The 21,794-nt window shown below is 41.8% G+C and overlaps 2 protein-coding genes and 1 non-coding gene across 4 annotated transcripts in view; all 3 read right to left on the reverse strand.

The window, feature by feature from the left end:
• Positions 1–3,130, reverse strand: part of SUPT16H (SPT16 homolog, facilitates chromatin remodeling subunit) — a 44,266-nt gene extending 41,136 nt beyond the window's left edge. Inside the window, exon 1 of the mRNA XM_070426170.1 lies at positions 2,960–3,130. Within this exon, the coding sequence (XP_070282271.1) occupies positions 2,960–3,025 (66 nt within the window). The 5' untranslated portion in view covers positions 3,026–3,130. The remainder of the gene's footprint in view (positions 1–2,959) is intronic.
• A 1,053-nt stretch (positions 3,131–4,183) lies between these two features.
• CHD8 (chromodomain helicase DNA binding protein 8) overlaps positions 4,184–21,794 on the reverse strand; it is a 63,364-nt gene continuing 45,753 nt past the window's right edge. Inside the window, exons 17-38 of one of the 2 annotated variants that reach the window (XM_070426205.1) lie at positions 20,942–21,152; positions 20,507–20,702; positions 19,626–19,793; positions 19,120–19,299; positions 18,224–18,334; positions 17,680–17,876; positions 17,041–17,240; positions 16,780–16,936; positions 16,598–16,687; positions 15,877–15,980; positions 13,701–13,830; positions 12,518–12,593; positions 12,010–12,064; positions 11,625–11,832; positions 10,993–11,201; positions 10,179–10,898; positions 9,805–9,956; positions 9,224–9,526; positions 8,413–8,526; positions 8,041–8,220; positions 7,533–7,649; positions 4,184–5,171 (exon numbers count right to left, since the gene is read on the reverse strand). In XM_070426205.1, the coding sequence (XP_070282306.1) occupies positions 4,599–5,171; positions 7,533–7,649; positions 8,041–8,220; positions 8,413–8,526; positions 9,224–9,526; positions 9,805–9,956; positions 10,179–10,898; positions 10,993–11,201; positions 11,625–11,832; positions 12,010–12,064; positions 12,518–12,593; positions 13,701–13,830; positions 15,877–15,980; positions 16,598–16,687; positions 16,780–16,936; positions 17,041–17,240; positions 17,680–17,876; positions 18,224–18,334; positions 19,120–19,299; positions 19,626–19,793; positions 20,507–20,702; positions 20,942–21,152 (4,451 nt within the window). In that variant the 3' untranslated portion in view covers positions 4,184–4,598. Of the gene's footprint in view, positions 5,172–7,532; positions 7,650–8,040; positions 8,221–8,412; positions 8,527–9,223; positions 9,527–9,804; positions 9,957–10,178; positions 10,899–10,992; positions 11,202–11,624; positions 11,833–12,009; positions 12,065–12,517; positions 12,594–13,700; positions 13,831–15,876; positions 15,981–16,597; positions 16,688–16,779; positions 16,961–17,040; positions 17,241–17,679; positions 17,877–18,223; positions 18,335–19,119; positions 19,300–19,625; positions 19,794–20,506; positions 20,703–20,941; positions 21,153–21,794 lie in introns of both variants that reach the window. The other variant, XM_070426197.1, reaches the window with a different exon arrangement.
• On the reverse strand, positions 13,139–13,247 carry LOC139001361 (small nucleolar RNA U6-53/MBII-28). The gene has a single exon (XR_011469959.1). It is a non-coding gene; the product is annotated as a small nucleolar RNA U6-53/MBII-28 (small nucleolar RNA).

The following is a 21,794-nucleotide window of genomic DNA, read 5'->3' on the forward strand; positions in this document are numbered from 1 at the left end:
TTTCTACTCAATTAAAAGTGTGTGACACTGCAATTGTTTTTAGGACATAAGTTATGAAATCTGTTAAGTAAGAAATATATCTTATTTGCAGTAGCTTCACAATATATATCTAACCCAAACTCAACTTGCAGATAGGTGAAATTAGGACTCACATTAGCTCCCACTTTTATTTTTTTTTTAAAAGGAGAGGGGGCAGTCGTAGCTTTCTGGTTTTCTACAATTCTATGTAGTTGAAGAGAGTTTGATCTACTTTGTGTTAGCTTGTACAACCACACAGTTCTGAAAGGCTTATGCTTAAAGGTATCTAAGACTAAAAAGTGGATGTGGAACACAAGCTAACTTCTCAGTTATCTATATATATAAAAACCTAAGCGACGGTTACAACCAAACAACCGGTCACTATAACACACACTGACCACCAAGGGGCAGACACTCAATGCAGGAGCTGCCCCCTGGTGGTCAGTGCACTCCCATAGCCAACCTACCTCCCCCAGCCAGCCAATCTCCTGTGGTCCCTCCCTGCAGCCAGCAGGCCCCAATCGCCTGATCGGGCTGAGCCCTGGGCTGGAACGGGAAACTGGGGATGGGTGGCTGCAGACGCGGCCCCTCTCCCAGGGGGGCCAAGGACCAGCTCTCTCCTTGGGGCCAGCGGCCAACTTCCCATGCCCTGTTCCTTCCCCTGGCCGTCGGCAGGCCCCGATCAGCCCGCCACCCACCTGCTACGGTGGGGGCGAGGGAAGGAGGAGTGGGGGAGGTGGGAAACTGCATGGTACTGGATCAGCGTTCGGCGTCCGTTCCTTCTCTGCCTGGCCCGGGGACCACTGCCTCCTCTCCCGACCCTGCAGGAACCTTTGGGCCCCGATAGGCCCTGATCGCCGGCCAGGCCTAGGACCCACCTGTGCACGAATTTCGTGAACTGGGCCTCTGGTTTTTGTCATAATAGAGGTTTGAAGATGAGAGCTGACAACACAGGTTTGGGAGTTATATAGTTAACTTCAAGTTCTTCTCTTATTTCAATGCCAGTTTTCTTAAAGGAAAAAGTGCAAACAAACCAAATATAGCATGCACCTACATATTTCACTCTTTCTGGACAGCTAAGAGAATAAACAACCAGAAATTATCCCCAAAACTATGATCTCTGCTTAAGCAGAGCAGAATGAAAGCACTCTACTAGAAAGACTGTGCATACAGAAATTCTACAGGTAGGTTCTGAGCATAGTTATTAAAATGTAATTATAAAAAAGAAAGTACATTTGAGTAAGATTTTATAAATAAGCCATAAATTTTGCTATTGAGTAATTTTTATGACTTGGCTCAACTTTATAATGGCAGGGTCTTATCAACATCTAACAATCCCCCTTTCAAATGATGTCATTAGCTAAATAGGAGGGCCAACATAAATTTTAATTATTTTTCAGAAACAAAAAATGGGGGCCAACAAATGAACTTTCATGGATTTAAAGACTATCACTTGAGATTAAGTTTGCCAATTTGTCTTCAGGCCCCAAGTTTTTCTAGTTTCATGCTTTGCATTTAATTATCACATAGGGGAATGGTGAGGTCTAAATTAATCTGTTTTCATGAATGGCTTCGAGAGGATGAATAATTTGATAGAGTCTGAATTACCCAGACTAGAAACAACCTCCACATCAAAGGTATATGATTGTAGGGTCTAGGGGGGAAAAGAAAGGCTTTTGATTATTACCAGCACATTAACACGTATTAATCTTTAAAAGATATCAGGACCTTTACAGATTTTCTAACATGCATCATGTTCAAATTTTAAAAGTTGACATTTGTTAAAAACTAACCAACAAAAAATTTTAAAAATAAATTTTATGTTCAAGACTTGTCTAGCATAGAGTCCTTATTTTTGCTTTTCATAAAATGTAACTTTTATGAAAATTATCTAATTTTATTTTATTTTCAATTATCTAATGCATTTCTCCTCAAAAGAAGAAACATGCACAGGAACCTTTAATGTGAATGGCAGGGAAATGATCAATTTTAATAGTTTGGTTTTTAGTAGAGGATCAATTTAGAAGGCAACTTACAATGCTGAAATCAGAATTGAACATTTTTTGCCAGGACGTTTTTCAGGTTTTAAAAGTCTTTATTAGCTTATCTTCCCTGGATGACAGAGTTCAGAGGCCAGACTTAATCTAGACAGCTCAGGCTGCACCACAGGATGCAACCAAATGTTTGAATTGACAAATTACTTTCATAAGAATAAATTTTAACAGTGAAGGTTTTTCAAGCAACAAAACTGCCCAATCTTTAAAAGACTGGGAATTGCAACAGCTCTTTTCTGTAAACGTGCCCTGGACACTCTACCAAGGGGGAAAACTAATCAGGTTTCATGCATCACATCGTTTTTTGTACTACTAATGCCTGCAGGTTTTCTGTTACCCACGGCAGGGCCTAGAACATGAGGCGGTTGCAGGTAAACAGCATTTGTGGAACTGTAGCAAAAGGCCCGCAAAGAATAAACGCGAAGAGCCCGATTCACATCCTCCTCGCCCCTCTGTCCATCCTTTACGAAGACTGTTGTGATTCTGGCGGGACCGGGGCAGAATACTCTGGTTCGGGAAGGACAGAGCGAGTGCGTGGGTGTGTGTGAACACTGCAGGAGGGGGCGGCCAGACGTGGTCACGGAGTGGGAGGGAGTGATGATGCAAGCCTCTTCAAGGGCGGGAAGAAACTACGAGAGGTGGCTGTTATGCATGACCCGGGCCGGCACGCGGAGAAGATGGTGGTGGCCGCAGGGTGACTGCGGGGGATTCCCTGTTACGGGGCAGCGCTCGGGGCCACCTGGGGTGAATGCTCCTGGAGCAACTAAAGGGGCGCGACACTGAAACCGGGATTTCTCGAAGGAAAGGGAAAAAAGGGCGCCGAGAAACGGGGTTATTATGGGATGTAAAGAGGGGCTCCCTAGGGGAAATTACGGGATCTATCTCACCCGCCAATTGCTGTACAGTCTCTTCACTCGCCGGTAATAAGCATCTTTATCCAGAGTCACAGCCATAGCCACAGACGCCGCTCCTCCTCGGGTCCCGAGATTCACGCGAGGTCCCGGCTCCACCACCCGCTCTCGGCCCCGGAATCCCGCACTCTCCCAGTGACCCGGAAGTGTCGACCTCAAAGATGCCCTTTCCGCTTCCGGGTCCCGACAGCACTGGGTTTTGCCTTTTTAAAAAAATCCTCCCTCGGGAGGTTAATAGGAAGAAGGAAGTGTGGGGAAACCAACAAAATGTGCAAAGTCTAGATTTTCGCGGGATTTTGTTAACTTAGTAACCGCACGCTAGTCGACGTCATCACGTGACGCTCTGCCTCCGCCCTTACTCCCCGCCGGGCCGCAGTTCCCAGAAGCTCCGAGCTTTCGCCGAGGCGCCGGCTGGGGAAAGCTAAGGGGGCGGAGGCCTGACGCGCTGGCCCCGCCCCTCGCAAGCTGCCGCGCGCGGGTGGAACGGCCCCACCCATTGGCAAAGGAAGGGGAAGCAGAAAGAGCGGGATTTGGCGTGGGAGTGGTACGTTCCGCTCCTAGAAATGGTGGGGAAGCAAACGTCTCTGCTGCTCCAGGGCTGGAAAAATCTTCGCTGTCCGGACGCTGGGTCAGGGTCTCCAGGAAGACGAGAGCTCAAATCAGGGAGAGGGAGCCCATCCTCCCAATGAAACTACCACACCAGTTATGGGGTAAGGACAGAAGGGGGGAAATGCCCAGGCTTCATCTGAGCGCTGGAATGGCAGGGGAAGGGTTGTAGGAAACAAATGGCTTAAGAGGATTCAACCCCATACCCGGCCCAAAGTCCTGACGAACTCTTGCCAGTCTCCTAGCAGCAATTCAGTGACACCACTTCAGGCTTCCCTAAAGCAGTTACTTAATTTGAAACAAGTTTCGTGATTCTTGCCAAAATTCTTCCATCTCTTCTCAGAACTTGGAGTTTGAATCTGGAACATTTTGCCTACTATTTAGCTTAATCCCCTTGCCTTTAGCAAACTGGACAGCCTACACTTATCTATAACCTTTAATGGAGTACAAATGACTGCCCTATCCAACTTCACTTTGCATGAACAATAATGGACTTTCGGAAAGTGGTGTTGAAATTACCCATCATGAACAGCAATACTTAAAATTAATATTTATATTGGATTTGAGCAAATGTAGAACAAGGGAAGAGTGGGAAAGGATTAACTTAAATTTATTAATGCCAAGGGAAGGAAGGTAACAGTTCCTGACCCTCCCGCTGTATCCACAGTTCAGCCAGGAACAGGCTCTGCCAGAGGCTAGGGCCAGCGCTACATAGTCTGTGGTTAATGGAGGTTTCTAGGGAGGGGTGAGCACCTCAGCTGCTCTAGTCTCCTTTCCTTCCCCAGAAATGAGGAAGTGGTCATGTATTATTTAAGGAGTTCCCCTGCCCACCCAATCCACTCAAATTTGGAAGCAATTAGGTATAAGTTTTCTTTTTCCTTTCACCTCCTCGAGTGGGAGTCTTGGGTTTCCCCACATCTCCCCTGCCCCTCCCATTTTTCCATAGTCCAAGGGCCAGAGTAAATGAAAATACAGCAGCCACCCAAGCAATGGGGACCAAGCTGAGGCTTCAGTCATCCGCATCTTCGCTGGAGTCTGAGTTGGCTGGCATCATAGGATCATCAATGAGTGAGAAGTCCCTTTCTGAGCTATCATAGCCCTGAGATAAATCATCATCATCATCTTCATCCTCATCGTCCTCATTGTCCTCAGGTTGCAGTGATGGCAACCTCAAGGCAGTACCAGAGGTGGTAGAGGCTGGTGAAGAAGGATAACCAGTGGCTCTCAGGCCTGGATGGTGATGGTGATGATGGTGGGGGTGGGGGTGGGGGTGGTGGTGGTGGTGATGAAGCATGGTGCTGGAGTCTACATGAGGGGATGATGTTGCACCACCCATCACAAACGGCATAAAAGGCAAGGATGCAGAAGCAGCACTGCTATGGCCCAGAGATGACACAGACTGCAGACCACTACTGCTGTGCTGGAAGGTATTGTGCAGAGACAGGGAGCCAGTGCCTCCACCCTGCATCAGGGCCATCATCTTAGAAAGGTCTGGTCGCATCCTACGGGCTCGCTTCTTACTGTTGTCTGGTGCAATAGGCCCTGGCAAAACCCGATTGAATACAGTTTCAGCATGGTGACTCTGCGAGGAAGAACAAAAAAAGACAGTAAAAAGAAGGGGAAAAAATGAAACAAAAGTAAATAGTTATAGGAGCAAATGCTGGAAGTAGTTGGTTGAAGCATTCTGATGCTAAGATCAAAGATTTCATACTGACACTCATGCCCAGAGTTTTGCTTTTTTTCCCAGGAGTACATTGTACTTTTACTCTGACCAACTACTTGACAAATGCTTACCTTGGTTAATGAGGTGTCTGAGTAAGACACTGAATCAATACTTGTACAGTATACTTTACTGACAGCAGTTTGTTCACATGATCTTACCATGTGAAGTGCTCACAACTGTACTGATATTTACGATACTATCCTTCATCGGATCAGAGTGGGTAAACCAAAGAGAGGTCAGGTTACACTTTTGGAAGTCTAGAACACCAAAAAGATTGTGGCTAGCTCCTCACCAAATGTAATACATTTCTCACAATGATAAAAACTTACATATCTGCTGAATTTTAAATTGCTTCTTTCAAATGTTCTGACTAAATTTTGGTTAAGTTCACTGGTGCTGGAAATTATTACTCTTAATGCCTCTGCTTTGCTAGACATATGTATAATACTGGGTAAACAGTCACTGAATTCAGACAATGGGTATCTGTGTCTTTGGACATTGCCCAATCTAAGCCTACCATCTCACATGAGAATATACCTTTCTATCTTACAAACATCTCAAAACTCTATTTGTAAAGACTTTTAAAATATTATAACAGCACCTAAACTTCAATAATAAAGTATGTAGTGCTAGACACAGTGATCAATTCTATATAAGAATTCTGTACTAGTCATAATTTTCTATGATTCTTTCTTTCTTAGAGTTATCTATAGACTATAAAGAATTAGCAATAGTAGTTGAGGTAACACTATTTTTAGAATTAAAGGAAGAAAAGTCTTTTTTTTTACAGGCTGCTCTACAATGATAAATTCAAGACAGAGAAGGTACCAGCCTTCTAGCCATCAGCCTCTCATATCAACTATTTTGCCTATTACCCACTTGGTCCCATGGAGACTAAGAGGAAAAGTGAAAACATTATTTTATATGAAACAAAATATTTATATGAAACTATTTATATGCAACACTTTCACCAAAATAAAATAAGCCTCATAAATATATATTATATGCAAAATAATGTTATAAGAATTTGTTAAATACAAAAGATATTGTTCATTTAGAAATCAATTTTGTTAAGAGAAATCATGTAAAAAGATGTAAAATGACCAAATGAGTAATGATTAAATAAAGTGAGTATGCAAAAGTGCTAATCCATTATAAATGCTTACCAAATCAAACCATGATTTTTATCTGTTTAAAAAATACAGCCAAAACCGGTTTGGCTCAGTGGATAGAGCGTCGGCCTGTGGACTGGAAGGTCCCAGGTTCGATTCCGGTCAAGGGCATGTACCTGGGTTGCGGGCACATCCCCAGTAGGAGATGTGCAGGAGGCGGCTGATCGATGTTTCTCTCTCATCGATGTTTCTGACTCTCTATCTCTCTCCCTTCTTCTCTGTAAAAAATCAATAAAATATATTTAAAAAAAAAAAAAAAAAAAAATACAACTATTGCCCGGCCAGCATGGCTCAGTGGTTATCAACCTATGAAATGGGAGGTCATGGTTCGATTCCCAGTCAGGCTCGGCATGTGGAAGGCAACCAATCGATGACTCTCTCTCATCAATGATGTTTCTGTTACTCTCTCCCTCCTTGAAATCAATAACAATATATTTTTAAAAAATACAACTATTACCCAAAATAAGAAAAACACAGCCAAGAGAAACTTTTGCAGTTTTATGTTGGTGGAAAGGATATGAGTACTTAATCCAGAAGGTCTGTAACCATGATAAAACACATAATAATTATTAAATAATAACCTACTGAATTACTGGCATATTATTAGTGATTCTCAACCCAAACCCCATGACTGTTTTCCTTAGTAAGCCCCAAATCACTTCTAAAATATATAGAATCATAAAATTTTTAGAAATTATGTGGTCCAAACCTCTCTTTTCAGGCAGGCTGTGGAAAAAGAAAAGGTTAAAGGATTTGCCGAAAACCCCTTAGTAGAAGAGTAGGATAAGGCTTTAAATGCTCTAACACATCTTACTAATTCTTATATTTTAATATGCTTAAAGTGCTGAAATTAGTTTTTAGAATTTTATGCTTTTCTAGAGATAACGATGCCATCAGGACTATAAAAATACCAATAAAATTACTCTGGCTTCCTTATTGGTGAAGACATGTTTTCTCTGACACACATTGGAAAAAAGATAAATAGCATTAAATTTCTCCAGTCACATCTAGTGTGGGAATAGAGCAGTAATGCCTCATTCTCACTTACCTTTTTTCCATTCCTAGAGTTGGGGGTCTGTACTGGTTCCATTCCCAAACAGTTCAATTCTACCTTATTATTTTTTTTACATCTCTGCCACTTTTGTTTTCTGCGATCCTCCATATACTGCAATAGAAAAGCATCAGTTATCCTAGAGGAGTAAAAATCTGCTCTAGAGTAATTACTAAGATATTAGTGTCTAGTTTGACAGTAAGTGCTTATTGCATGGATAAACAGATTAGTCCTAGTGGAAAACTGCAATGAAGTAGATCTCTCCAGAAATTTTAGGTGGTTATATAATAATTTGATAGCAAATACTTGCCTAGCAATTTAACAGGTGCTTTAACATTATTTTATTTTTGATCCTTACAACTCTGTAAGGTAGGATGACTGGTAGGTACTACACCTATTTTAAAGATGCAGAAACAATGACATAATATGGCATGCTTCCTCCATCTCACACATCTAAAAATCAAGGGAATGATTTTAAATCTTGCTGGATGGAACTGCCACTCACCGCTAGAAATCGGGGATCGACAGCGAACTCTGGATGACCCTGTAACCACATCTCCAGTTCAGCCCGGCGAGGGGCATCCTCACCCACCAGCAAAGTACCATCCACCTTATTGATGACAGGGATCCGAGTCTCCAGGTCCACATCAAGGTGATTAGGCTCTTCCATGCACTCCACCTCCAGCTGCAAACCCAGAATCCACCCCCATGAGCACATACTCTTCTTTGGGGCAGGAAGGGAGGGGGAGCAGAGCCAATGGTAGCCATAAAATAACTCTAACATCTTCTAGTCCCTCAATCCCAAGTGTCTTCACCATTACTGAGAATAAAAAGCTCTTATCTAATCAACTTGTTAAAGACTTTCTCTACCACTCACCTCAACTAGCTTCTTTCTGTTCCCCTTCTTCTTATGAAACAGAGGATGTCCATCTCCCATTACTCCATTAGCCATCAACTTGTGCTTCTGGAATGTTAGCTTCAATCCTTCCTCCTAGTAAGACAACCCACCAACCCAAGATGTCATATGGCACATGTTTTTAAAATAAGGATTAAGCTTTGGGGGACTTGGGGTAGAGCAGGGGTCCTCAAACTTTTTAAACAGGGGGCCAGTTCACTGTCCCTCAGACCGTTGTAGGGCCAGACTATAGTTTAAAAAAAAAAACTATGAACAAATACCTAAGCACATTGCACATATCTTATTTTGAAGTAAAAAAACAAAACGGGAACAAATACAATATTTGTATTTGCATGTGGCCCGCGGGCCATAGTTTGAGGACCCCTGGGGTAGAGTCATCTTCTGACTCAATGATAGTGAAAAGGCCATTGCACCAAAGGGTAGAAACTAGAAATATAACAAAATGTATATGCTTTTGCTTGATTTCAGAGAGGAAGGAGAGAGGGATAGAAACATCAATGATGAGAGAGAATCACTGATCGGCTGCCTCCTGCATACCCTCTACTGGGGATCGAGCCTGCAATCCTGAGCATGTGCCCTGACCAGGAATTGAACTGGAGACCTCTTGGTTCATGGATCAATGATCAACCACTGAGCAACACCAGCTGGGCTAGCTAAAATTTATTTCCTCCTTTCATTTTTAAAGTTAGCTAACCAAATGAATTTAGTGAAAGGAGTTAGCAAGAACTATAACCTCCTTCCCCACTTCCCAATACCTAAATGAGAAGCTTACATCTTTGATCTGAACTGTAAACTCCTTCTCATCCATGCCTCGGCGAAGTTTGGTGAACTGAGCTGCTGCTGTGGTGACTGCGGACACTTCCTCCTCTGCCATGGAAGCTGCACTGCTACTTCGTGGTGTGGGGACTGGAGAGTCACCATATTCTCCTGGAGTCAATGAAGGACTGTCTAGCAAGTGGTTGCCTGGCCCCAAAATTCCTCCTGTTAGTATTTCCTGACTTCGGCGGCTAGAAGGCCACTTCCCTGAGAGTACAGCCTGGCAGACGAGGTCAATACGGTTGATCAGGACACGATCCTGAGTGGGGGAAAAAGAAGTCAATACCGGTTTTAGGGCCTGAGTATTAGCTATGTGATCTTGTGAAATCACAATGCCATCATTATCAAGATGGGTACAATCATAAGGCAGAAAGGAGGGAGGTAATAGTATCAGAATCCTTAGTCAACTGAGAAGAGTTTTATAAAAAAACATGTAGCACTAAACACAATCAAAGAAAATCAGAACCATCTGTTCCTTGTTTCTTGTATGTTACACTATATTTCTAGACTCTACATGTCCAGGAATGAGGCTATTACCTTGGGCCACTCAGAGGCTCTTTGTCTTTCTTGTAGCAGCAGAAGCTCAGGGGTCATCTGTTCTCCATCATCATTTGGGAATCCATCTTGAGACATATTGAGGGACAGGAGACTCTCTTCATCATAGAGCTTTGAGTGGGACCTGTCAGCAGCTAGAGATCATACAGAATGTATGAGCAAAGATGAAAGAATAAGATTATATAGGAATGGCATTATATAGACTTTTAAATAAAGACTCGGAGAATAACAGATCTCTGGATATTCTATCAAATCAAAATCTGAATCTCTTTCAGAAGATGCATTTAGAAAAGAAGGGGAAGAGCTGAGATGGGGGTAATAAGGAAGAAGGTTAACAGCCTGTCACATGCACTCACTTAGCTTCTCTTCCTTCTCGTCCTCACTCTCATCAGTGCTGGAGCTGGAGCTGGATGAGGATGAGGAAGAAGAGGATGATGGTGACAGCTTGCTCAAGTCCAGCTCAGAGTCTGAATCATCCTCATCTTCCAGTTTGACTGGTAGGACACTCCGGGAAACCAGAGGGGTAGTATCAGAGGCGGCTACTCGCATCTCATAGACTTGAGGGGTTGGTCGGCTCCTGGCTACCATGTCATGCTCTAGCTTTAAAGTTAGACTGTCCAGACTGGGGGCCTGGGCAGCTGTCTCCTCAGGTGGCTTTTCAACAGGAGCATCTGGGCGCAGGGGCAACGGTGAGGCAGTGCGCGAGGTATACTGCTGGTGTAGCAGTGGAGTAGAGCAGCGTGACAGGGATGGAGCTGGTGCTCCTGCTTGATGGTTCTGCATATAATTCATTCGGGCAGCCAGAAAAGAGAAGTCTGGGTCCTGCATGATATTGCAATCTGTTTGGCTCACCCCATGACGGGCTGCCCCTCGTAGAAGCTCCCCATCATGTCGAACAGGTTCCCACCATTTGGGCAATTCAGGACCTGGAGGCTGACATAATGCCAGTCGATCTTCTAAAAGGGGGTGGCATAAAACTTGTTCCCGTAAGCGCCGAAGCAATTCGATACGGTAGAGAGTTCGTGAGGCCCTCTCCTCAGTGATGGGCTCAATAAACAGATTAGGGTCTGGAGGCTCTGCAAGAGATAAATGTGGAAGGAGAAATGAGCCACGATTGCTTCTGTCACCATCCATCCCTACACTCATCCAAAAATCTCTAGTTTCACATACCATCTCCAGCTGCTGGGGGAAGACGGCACACTTGGCGGCACATGGCCACAAAGCCATGGAAATACTTGGTAAGGCTTTCGTCTGTTTTTTTGTCTAGTCGAGCAAAAGTGCGGAAGCGATCCCAATGGAATTGCATGGTGTCAGGGTCATACTCCACACCAAAGGTAGACACTACTCGATAGAAATCAGTTTGTTCACGCCTTGTCCATCTACAAAGGGAAGAGGAATCAGACAACAGTGATCAGAAGAATATAGGGAAACTGGTTACTTCTTAGTGTGGCTTAGAGAATCTGAATACACAAAAATTGAAATTAGGGGGAAAATAAAGGCCCAGAAGATAGCAGAAGAGGTAGTTAAGAGGTACTCTGTAACATGTAAGAATTTAATAATTAGCAAGCTAAAGGGAAAAATGATGTGGGCAAATAATGAGAATGTCCATACAGGAGATCTTCCTGGGAGTTATAATTATGCAGAAAGAGAAGTTTATGTCAAAGAAGTGTAACAATTAAGGGCAAAGAAGATGGTCCCTCTTTAGAGAATTTCAAATAATTTCTTCTTAAGATGCTTTTCAATATAGGGCCTATAGTAAAGACAAGCTTACAGTTTAGCCCAAATTCCCAGCCATATTTTACCGTTGTTGTTTTTCCCGCCGTGCAATTTCTTTTAGCTTGAAGGCTGCCTCACAACGTCGCCGTCTCCGGTCCCCACGTTCTGCAGCCTCTATCTTCATCTGCTCTCTCTTGTAGCTACGCTGATAGGCTGTGACTAGGCGCCGAAGCCTAGCTGTCAGGGCAGAGCCTGGAGGCCAGAATAGATGGCCTGGCTGTTGGGTTACCTGGGCTGTGGGAACCAAAGTAGAATGAAAAAGAAGTACAGGAAAGACAGTACAGATAATACTGGTAATTCAACCCACCCAAAGGCAAAGCTCTTAGAAATCCCAGGATAGGATAGAATCAGTTGATAATTCCCCAAACGCACCATCCCACACAAATTGTACTAGGTGACCTAGACATTTACCTTCTTCTCCATCAATTACTGAGATCTCCTCATCCATCATCATCAAAGGATCACCCTAGAGAAGGAGATCCACCCCACAGGATGGAGGGAAGAGGGAAAGGGGAAGAAGTTGATACTCTGAAATCACTTTCTCATGTGTGTCCTTCTACAGTACCAAGGGATCAAGAAAATTTTCTATTGAAAGGAACCCTCACAAAACATTTGAAGTAACGAAGTGAATAAGAAAGAAGAACCTGAAAAGTCAGTTCTTACTAATGGCTTGAAGATAACAGGACTCAGGAATTTATTAAAAATAGTATTTTCCAATGTCCAGTTTAGGTCTTCCACAGAGTCATCCCTGATCTCCCCCAGAAGCATTACAATCCTTTCTATAATACTTCATATTCTCAAATGGTAATTACTTTTCATTTTGTATTATAAATTAGTCAATATACTTCAGGATTGTAGGAATGGGAGAATACTTAACTATTTATTAAGAGAGAAATTAGACTTAAATGAGAATTCTCACCTCATCATCTTGGTCCTTTGGGGGACCCTGGAGTGGTTTATATTCAGGATCTTCACAATCCTTATCAAAGTCAACCCTAAAATTACACAGAGGCATGAGAAAATGCTATTAGCAACATACCTTTTTTCACTAAGAGGAACCTAGGATGAAGAGCTGGCCAAACATACAATCCAGCATGGAATAGTCTTTTTTTTCATGCTGGAAGGAAAGGCAGGCCAGGTGCTAAGCTCTGAGTAAGTTAGGCACAACATCCAAAAGAACAAAGAACAGGGAAAAATTGACAAAGAGCATGGTAAGTTGCTTTAATTTAAAATGAAACACCAACAAGCACACTTGTTGCCTCTTGATAGCCCTGTTTATTGTTTAACCCATTACCTACCCGCTTCCCAACTATATACTTTTATTTCATTTGAATGACCCATGTTTGTTTATTTTTACAACTTTGCTCTACTGAGCAGAAGAGTGACATAATAATTAAATAATTTATTATTGCAATGAATAAATGGCCCAATTTCCTTTGAGGGTCCTTCACTAAGCAACCTGAGGTTTTGATCATCAAAGAGAAACCTCTCAATCATGAAGATGTGTGGGTATTCATGAACTAAGCCAACTCTCTCACATGCCCCTCAGGTCTCCACATGAGAAGTTTTGTTCAACTCACTGGCACCCAAGTAGGGCAACACTGCCCCACCTGATGGCTCAGTATTAGCATGGCAATTCATCATCGAGGCATGTATCCAGGCAGAGTAATGCTTTTATGTGTCAACCACCACTAAGAGATGATAAACCAGAGCTAAAATTTCCTGAGGCTCTACCACATAAGTGGTATGGAAGAGCTATATGGCTATTATTTTTTAAGAAGACTAGTTATCCTTTCAGCTACTGTGGCTGTACAGAAAAGTATTGCAAAGAAAATGGAATAGAACATCAAATAAGCCAATTGGGAGTAATATTAATTTTCACCCTTAGTTGTATCTTATGGCAATGCATGGTTTTAAGCCAGTTTATGGAGTCCTTTCTGCTGGTCTCATTCTTTGTTAAGAATTTATCATTCATAAGTATAACCATCATTAAGAATCCCAATGTGTTCAGTCAAGGCTAAAGTTACCTCTTAGCACAAGTTATCTAATAGCCTTTAGAGGGTTGCCTCAGAACTTTAAGAGAATTAAACACCAATGCTTACCCTTCTACTATGTCAGAGAAATTATCCAACACTCGGTGTTCTGCTGCAATAGCTTTGTCATCTGGTCGACCAGCCTTTTCCAAGAAACATAAAGCTGGGTCCGCCCTCATAGTATTGTATTTTTCATAGCCTAGAAGAAAAAGGGCCATAAATTGAAGAAAATCATGGATTCACTTTGTTTTTATGCTTATTTCATATGCTTATTTTGTATATTATATGGGCTCCTTTGTTCACAATGCAAAATATAGTTTAAATGTTAATCTGGACAGCTGTTGAGTTATCCTATAAAATAAAAGCCTAATATGCTAAGTGTCCGGTCAACCAAACAAAGCATAACATGCTAATGATATGCTAAGGCCACTCAACTGCTCACTATGACATGCACTGACCACCAGGGGCAGACAGTCAACTGGTCAACCAGTCACTATGATGTGCACTGATCACCAGGGGGCAGACGCTCCGACCAGTATGCTAGCTTGCTACTGGGGTCCAGCCAATCGGGACTGAGCGAAGACGGGCCAGACACACCCTGGAGCCCTCCTGCGGTCCCTCTCCTGCTGGCCAACCTCCCACATCCCTCCCCAGCCCCGATCGTGCACCGGTGGGGTCCCTCAGCCTGGCCTGTGCCTTCCGGAAATCCTGGCCTGTGCCCTCGGGGGATGTCAGAGAGCCGGTTTCAGCCTGATCCCACAGGCCAGGCCAAGGGACCCCACTTGTGCATGAATTCGTGCACTGGGCCTTTAGCATTACTATATTTAATATTTCTATAGCAATTTAGAGTTATAAAGAGCTTTAATACTAGTTATTAAAAATAGGAATTTAATCAATTTTTATACATGTAACTTAGATGGCACAACATACAGATTGGTAACAATTATTAGAGAACAGATGGAAGACTCCCTACATTGGGATTTAACTATCCATCTGGTCTTTCTTGCACATCTATTTATAGGGACAGCCATTTAATTGGTAGCCTTCCTATTATTTTTACTACATAGATGGGGAAACTAAAAAAGTAAAAAAATTTAGGGAAAAGTCACACATTTTCAAACGAAGGATTAAAAACTTGTACCTGCAAACAGACTGAACTTTTCATGAACGGTAAATGAATGAATGCTCACACTTTAGGATGTTTATACTCTTCTAAACCTATGTGTCTCACAAGTAAGCCCAAAATTACAAATGCTCACACTTTTTCTTATCCCATTAAACTTCTCAAAAACATGTGGATCAGTGCCATTACTTTTATTTTATAAAAGTAAACAGAAGTATTTTATTATTAAAAATGGATTTTTAGAGAGGAAGGTGGGAGGTCGGGGGAGGGAGAGGGGGAGGGGGGGAGAGAGACAGAGAGAGAGAGAGAGAGAGAGAGAGAGAGAGAGAGAAGAGAAACATTGTTCAGCTGCCTCCTGCATGCCTCCTACTGGGGATTGATCCCACAACCAGGGCACGTGTCCTGACAGGGAATCAAACCAACAATCTTTGGGTGCACGGGGAGATGCCCAACCAACTGAGCCACACCAGCCAGGGCAAGAAAAATATTTAAAAAAAAGAAATAATATTCCAATTCACCAAGTCAGTGGGCTGGAATTCAGCGCTCAATGCTTTTAATGCCTAGGATTTGTCATTAGGCAAACATGAAGAGAAAGTATTTTCTCTCACACCCCCCCCCCCCCTTTTTATTTCACTCAAACACTATTGTTTACACACACATCAGAAGTAGAAAGTATTCTACTTCTATAACATCCTATTTTAATAAAGGTTCGGAGTGACTGCTGAACATTTAGAAAAATGGATGTTAGAGAACACTTTCAGCAAGCCACAGTAAAGTCATACAAATTAAGTACATTTTACGATAGTGAGCATATACGACCTCCCCTGATTTGTGGAACCTTAACTTAGATGCCACAACATAGAGATTGGTAACAATCATTAGAGAACAGATGTAAGACTCCCTACATTGGGATTTAACTATCCATATGGTCTTTCTTAAACATCTATTTATAGGGATAGCTACTCAGCTCTGAATGTTTAAGAACTAGTTTCCCATTCAAACGTAAGTTTATTGAAGATCAATCACAGAAGTCAGTTATTAGTCATGAGCATCTTGCTAAATGTTCTATCTGTGGATATAAATCTACAACAGGAAAGGAACAGACTAAAAGAAGGTACCTACCATGCTTAAACACGCCAATGAGCAGGGACTTGTCAGCCTCACTGTCCCACCATGTTGTTGGAACCTCCAGCTGATCCACTACTGGGAACCATATGTCAATCTCACTAAAGGTATAAGAGGACAACACCAAAAATCAACAGAAAACTGAAAAATAAAATGCCACATGTCTTTCTAAGAACATGGACAACTAAAAGTATACTTGGGAATGAAGGTAAAGGAAGATTACAAATATAACCTAGACGTTGGTAAAGTTTAAAGTGTGTATTAAAATTTGTAATGATAATCCTAACTTGTGAAGGAGGGAATCTACCAATGTAACCACGGACAGGAAAAGGTGCGGGAGGACTAGAAAAAAAAAAATGTAAAAGTTGAACTCTTATCAAGAGGATATTTCATTTACCATTTATCATAATGTGAATCTTGAATTTTTATAGTAAACATTTTCCTTTGGGGGAAAAAAAGGTGTAAGAGGGCAGAGTCAGTACAGCAATGCAGGAAATTAAAATAATAATCCTTGGAGAGAGTACTACAAGAATCTTCTTTTATCCATTAATTTAAATGCTCATGCAGCTGTCTACTTCCTTCTGCTGGTATCAGATACAGAACTAAAGACCTACTAGATAGATTTTAATTATCCAGTATAAATATAATATAAAATTAAATAAATAAAACAATCTTTTCTTCAATAAGGCATGGCAAGAAAACTACAGAAAAACTTTACCTGGCAATGGCACCCCCTAACACCTTCTCTGCCTGGTCTCCAATCACCTCCTGCCTCAGATAGTATAGCATTCGTACCCGTAACAGCACCCTACAAAGAAGAGAGGAAGAGCTGGCTCAATAATAGTGTAGAGAAAGTTTGAGGTGGAAAACATTTTAGTCTTGGTCAAATTCCATCCTTACTTGTTACACTGATGTTTCAAGTGTTTCTTATAACTTTCATCTTGGAACAGAGTGTCAGGGTTGTATTTCCGGATCCAATCTGCCTTATGGATATCAAAAGTGCTTTGTGACTTTACCTTTTTTCCCTTGCGACCACGAGGCACAGGGATAGATAGACCTGGAGAAGGGGAAACATTGAAGACTTGGATTGAGAAAACTCCTTGGACCTGAAAAGGATTAGATAACCTAAAGAAAGATGAAAAGTAAAGAGTTGGTAATTACCAGAATGATTCTGCAATTCTTTTGTCTTGCCATTTTCAGCAGGGCTAATCAAGTCCCAAATAAAGCCTTTGATATTTTCATCCCCACGATAGTGTAAAAGACAGTACACGAGGATGGCCCGGCAAATTGTCTCCACATCTCGCTCAGTCATACGTCGCTTAAAGCGTCCATGAGATAAGATATCTCGCCACCGTCCCCAACTAGAAGAACAAAAAGGAAATTATATTAATATACTAGTAGCCCTGCGCACGAATCCGTGCGCCAGTAAGTCGCTGCCGCCCTCCTGTAGCTCTCCACCCGCTGCCCCACCCTCCGATAGCTCTCTGCCCACTGCCCTGTTCTCCTGTAGCTCCCCTTACCCTCCTCCCAACCATAGCTTGCTGCCCTGATCTCGTTGTGATGCGCTTGGTCGTAATGCCTAATTAGCATATTCCTGGGGACTCTAATTCAATAACATTCCCCAGTCCCCAGAATCACATATCCCAAAAATGTGGTAGATAAAAAGATCTTGGGAAAACATGGTAACAGAATAAATAAAGTTTGTCCTATTGTCCCATTTGAAATCTCCAACGTGAATGGCAAACAGGGTGCCTATCAAGATGGAGATGCACATACTCTGATGGCAAGGTGGGTTCTTACCCATATACCAATAGGTGCTTTTCCACCCGAAAGCAGTCAGTGCGTCCATAGGTGTGGTGACGGTCATGCCGGCGAGAGCGTGGCCGCTCGTCATCTTCACTTTCCAAATCAGAGAATTCTACCAGGTCGTCATCCTTCAGAGTGCTAAAGTGGCGGGTTTGTTTTCGTACTCTAGGTGTGTCAATCACCAAGTTGTTCTATGCAAAGAATAGAAAGAGATGTAACTCTTCATGATATGATCATGAGAAAGGCATTAAGACAATTATGGATTGAAATAGCCTTGGAGGTAACGTTTGTAAATACTCACAGAGAGATTTTTTTAGGACATGCTAAATAATCTACAGGGATTCAGGAAATAAAAGAAGTGGTAGGTATCTAAGAAGTTTTCTGGGGCCTACTATGTAGAAAGTTTTTACAAGAGCCTTTGTATATAATACACTATTATAAACCAAGGTCAGCATCTAAGAAACTGAGCAGCTATGAAGATTCCCGAGAGTACTGTGTCTTCTGTAATATTTCCTCCCTAAAGGAAAAGGCAGCTCACCTTGCTATTGAGTAGATCCATGTCTAGATCAGCCTTTTTGGCCCACTTTTGCCAAAAGTTGGGGTCATCCAAAGAAATATCTGTTCTATTTTCAGAAGCAACAAAGCTTGCCTGGTGAGGAACAAAAGAATAGAGTAAAGTCGACTATACTACTTTTCTGAGCAATGGGAAACCAGTTAACTGCTTTTACAACATATATTTATTTAGCTTGTCCTAAAAGCAGCCTGAGGTGACTTCTGAAAATGGTTCGCTATTCACTTGTCCCAGAAAACCCCACAAAATCATGCAAACCAAGAGGTTCAAATCTTCACGTTCATTTTAAGAACACTTGTGAAACTGTCCAGGCCATCAAGGGTACACATATCCTAAAAGCTACCAAGTATCTGAAGGATGCCACTTTACAGAAGCAATGTGTGCCCCTTTGTCGTTACAAATACTGGAGTTGGTAGGTGTGTCCAGGCCAAATAGTGGGGTTGAACACAGGGTCAGTGGCCAAAACAGAGTACTGAATTTTGCTGCACATGCTTAAAAATGCAGAGAGTAATGCTGAACTTAAGGGTTTAGATGTATATTTTCTGGTCATTGAGCACCTCCAGGTGAACAAAACTCCCTAGGTGCAGCACAGAACTTACAGAGCTCATGGGTGGATTAACCCACACATGAGCTCCGCTTGCCACACTGAGGTGATCCTCACTGAAAAAGAGCAGGCTATTCCTAAACCAGAAGAGGAGGTTGCACAGAAGAAAAAGATATTCCTGAAGAAACAAAAACTTTTGGCCCAGGAGTAAAATCAGCATAAAATAAATGCTAATAAAAGTTAAATATATACCCACCCCTGCCTAGAGATTCTTGTGTCTATCTCTGCTTGTCTAGCCTCCGGCACAGATAGAACATACCTTGGCAAAGGTAGAACCCTTTCCTTCAGACTCAATGGTGATGGTTGTGGTTCGTCTTAACAAGATCTGGTCAATGTCCTCTTCACAAAACTTAGAGCCTTCATCATCTTCCTCCATTATGGCTGCATATGCTCCTTTTCGTAAGAGGTCTTCAATTTCCTTCTTGGAAAATTGCTGGATCTACAAAATCCAACAGAAAGATGAAAAGACGACCAAGATAACATTATCTAATGATATCATAATATTTTAGTTTGTTATATTTTAAGAATTATAAAGGTTGCTGGTTCGATTCCTGGTAGGGGGCATACAGGAGGCAGCCAATGTTTTGCTCACACATCAATGTTTCTCCCTCCCTTCCTCTCTCTCTCTAAAAATTAAAAAAATTAAAAAAGAAATAAAAATTGAAAATCCAAATAAGGTGGTCAGATTCCAATGCAAAAATAGTTCTTTGTCTCTCTATCTCTATGACCTGGTACAAACATTATCAATAAACCAAGAGAACTCACTCCAGTAATGTTGCCATCCCGACCACTCATTGACTGCAGCACAGCCTTATCCAATCCCAACTTGAGGCTAGCTTTATCAAACATTTCTCTCTCATAAGAATTCCGAGTGATGAGACGGTACACCTTCACAGCTTTGCTCTGCCCAATTCGATGACATCGTGCCTGGGCCTGGATATAAAAAAATGGAAGAAAAGGGAAAGATAACTTAAAATGGGAGATGGGGATGCTGATTAAAAATACCAATTCACATCTATAAAGCAGCCATGAGATCAACTCAAAATCAAAAGTATATTTCAAGATGAAATTATTGCCCCGTCATGCAGACCAGGGGTCAGCAAACTATGGTCTGTATGGACACCCTGTTTCTATAAATAAAGTTTTACTGGAATATACCCCTACCCATCCATTTACATATTGTCTATGTCTGCTTTTGTGTTCTAAGAGTAGAAGCTATGTGTTCTGGCCTGGCCGGTGTGGCTCAGTGGTTGAATGTCGACCCAGGAACCAAGAGTTCACTGGTTTGATTACTGGTCAGGACATATGCATGGGTTGTGGGCTCAATCCCCAGCAGGGGGTGTGCAGGAGGCAGCCAATCAATGATGTCTCTCGCTCATTGATGTTTCTCTCTCTCTATCCCTCCCTCTTTCTAAAAATCAATAAAAACACATTAAAACAAAAAGTAACTATATGTTCCGCAAAGCCTAAAACATTTACTATCCGGTCCTTGCATGAAAGAGTTTGGTGACCTCTGATCTAGACTGCCACCCTTACTAAGTAAACAGTTACATACTCTCCGAAGTACAAGTTTCTAAGAGACCCTGATCCCACTGAAAAACTTCCCAAGTTAGGTAGTTAGTCCCTAAAACAATAATTTCTTTTACCTGCAGGTCATTTTGTGGATTCCAGTCTGAATCAAAGATGATGCAGGTATCAGCAGCTGTGAGATTAATACCAAGTCCACCAGCCCGGGTGCATAGCAAGAAGACAAAGCGGTCTGAGTCAGGCTTGCTGAAGCGGTCAATAGCAGCCTGTCGAAGGTTCCCTCTAACTCGCCCATCAATACGCTCATATAAGTACCTGTTTGGGAGTCACAGGGAAAAAAAATTTAATTGAATAAGCAAAGAAAATAGATTAAAAAAAGCAGAGTAGGGTCAATACCAGTACTTCCACGTCTCTAGTTGACAGAAAGTTGAGAATCAGAGTCTTAAATACTTCTCCTAGCCCAGTCCTGATCAAATTAAACTCGGGTCCTACTACTTTTTTGCAGCTTTATGATGATACAGTAAACATAAGGCAAGGAATGACTCTTTGCTCACCTCCTCTGGATTAGATAATCCTCTAGGATATCTAGGCAGCGTACCATCTGGGAGAAGATCAGAACCTTATGGCCACCAGCTTTAAGTTTTGGAAGTAATTTGTCAATAAGAACCAATTTGCCAGCTGAACGGACCATGGCCTGCAAGTGGAAGTCATGAGGTATAATATGGCAAGCTTCTCGAAATTCTGTTAGAATTTTTTCTTCTGCACCTGTCAAAAGAAAAATCAAACTTGATGGCAAGGTCCAGAAAAACATACTAAGGCTATAGTTTATTTAACTGAGATAAAGGAGAAAAGAGTAATCTGACTTGAGATCAACATATCACACAGACAGAATTTCAGCACTCCTGAAATTCTAATCATCTTCAACTGTATTAAAATATTTCAAGTAAGGCTTAAAATTATTAATTGGGTAAAAAATATGTTAATGTGTGGACAAAGACATTCAAAACACTATTACCACCCTACTTGCATTGAAAATAAAAACAGCAAAATGGAGTAGCAATAATGACATTAACCAGAGAACAGAATGACTTGAATGATTATTCATGAAATTCAAAACAGCAAATCCTAATTAATTTTAGAGGTTTATGTAGAATCAAGCAGGTAGAAAAAATAGAGAAAGATATTTCACATAATGGGAATGGAGTGAAGGGGATTAATGGGGGAAAAACAGGGTACATCTGTAATACTGTCAACAATAAACATTAAAAAAAAGATATTTCACATAAGAATTATTTCAAAAGGAAAATTCCCTCCCCTCCACTCCCAAATTAGGCTGAATCAGTCAATGTACCAATTGTTCCTAGGGAATACAATTTAGAAAGTAAAACATGAAATATAGAAAGGGAA

The sequence above is a fragment of the Myotis yumanensis genome, unplaced genomic scaffold, assembly GCF_028538775.1.
Source record: "Myotis yumanensis isolate MYYU_CA2020_CCGP unplaced genomic scaffold, mMyoYum1.0.hap1 SCAF_1, whole genome shotgun sequence".
Taxonomy (NCBI): domain Eukaryota; kingdom Metazoa; phylum Chordata; class Mammalia; order Chiroptera; family Vespertilionidae; genus Myotis; species Myotis yumanensis.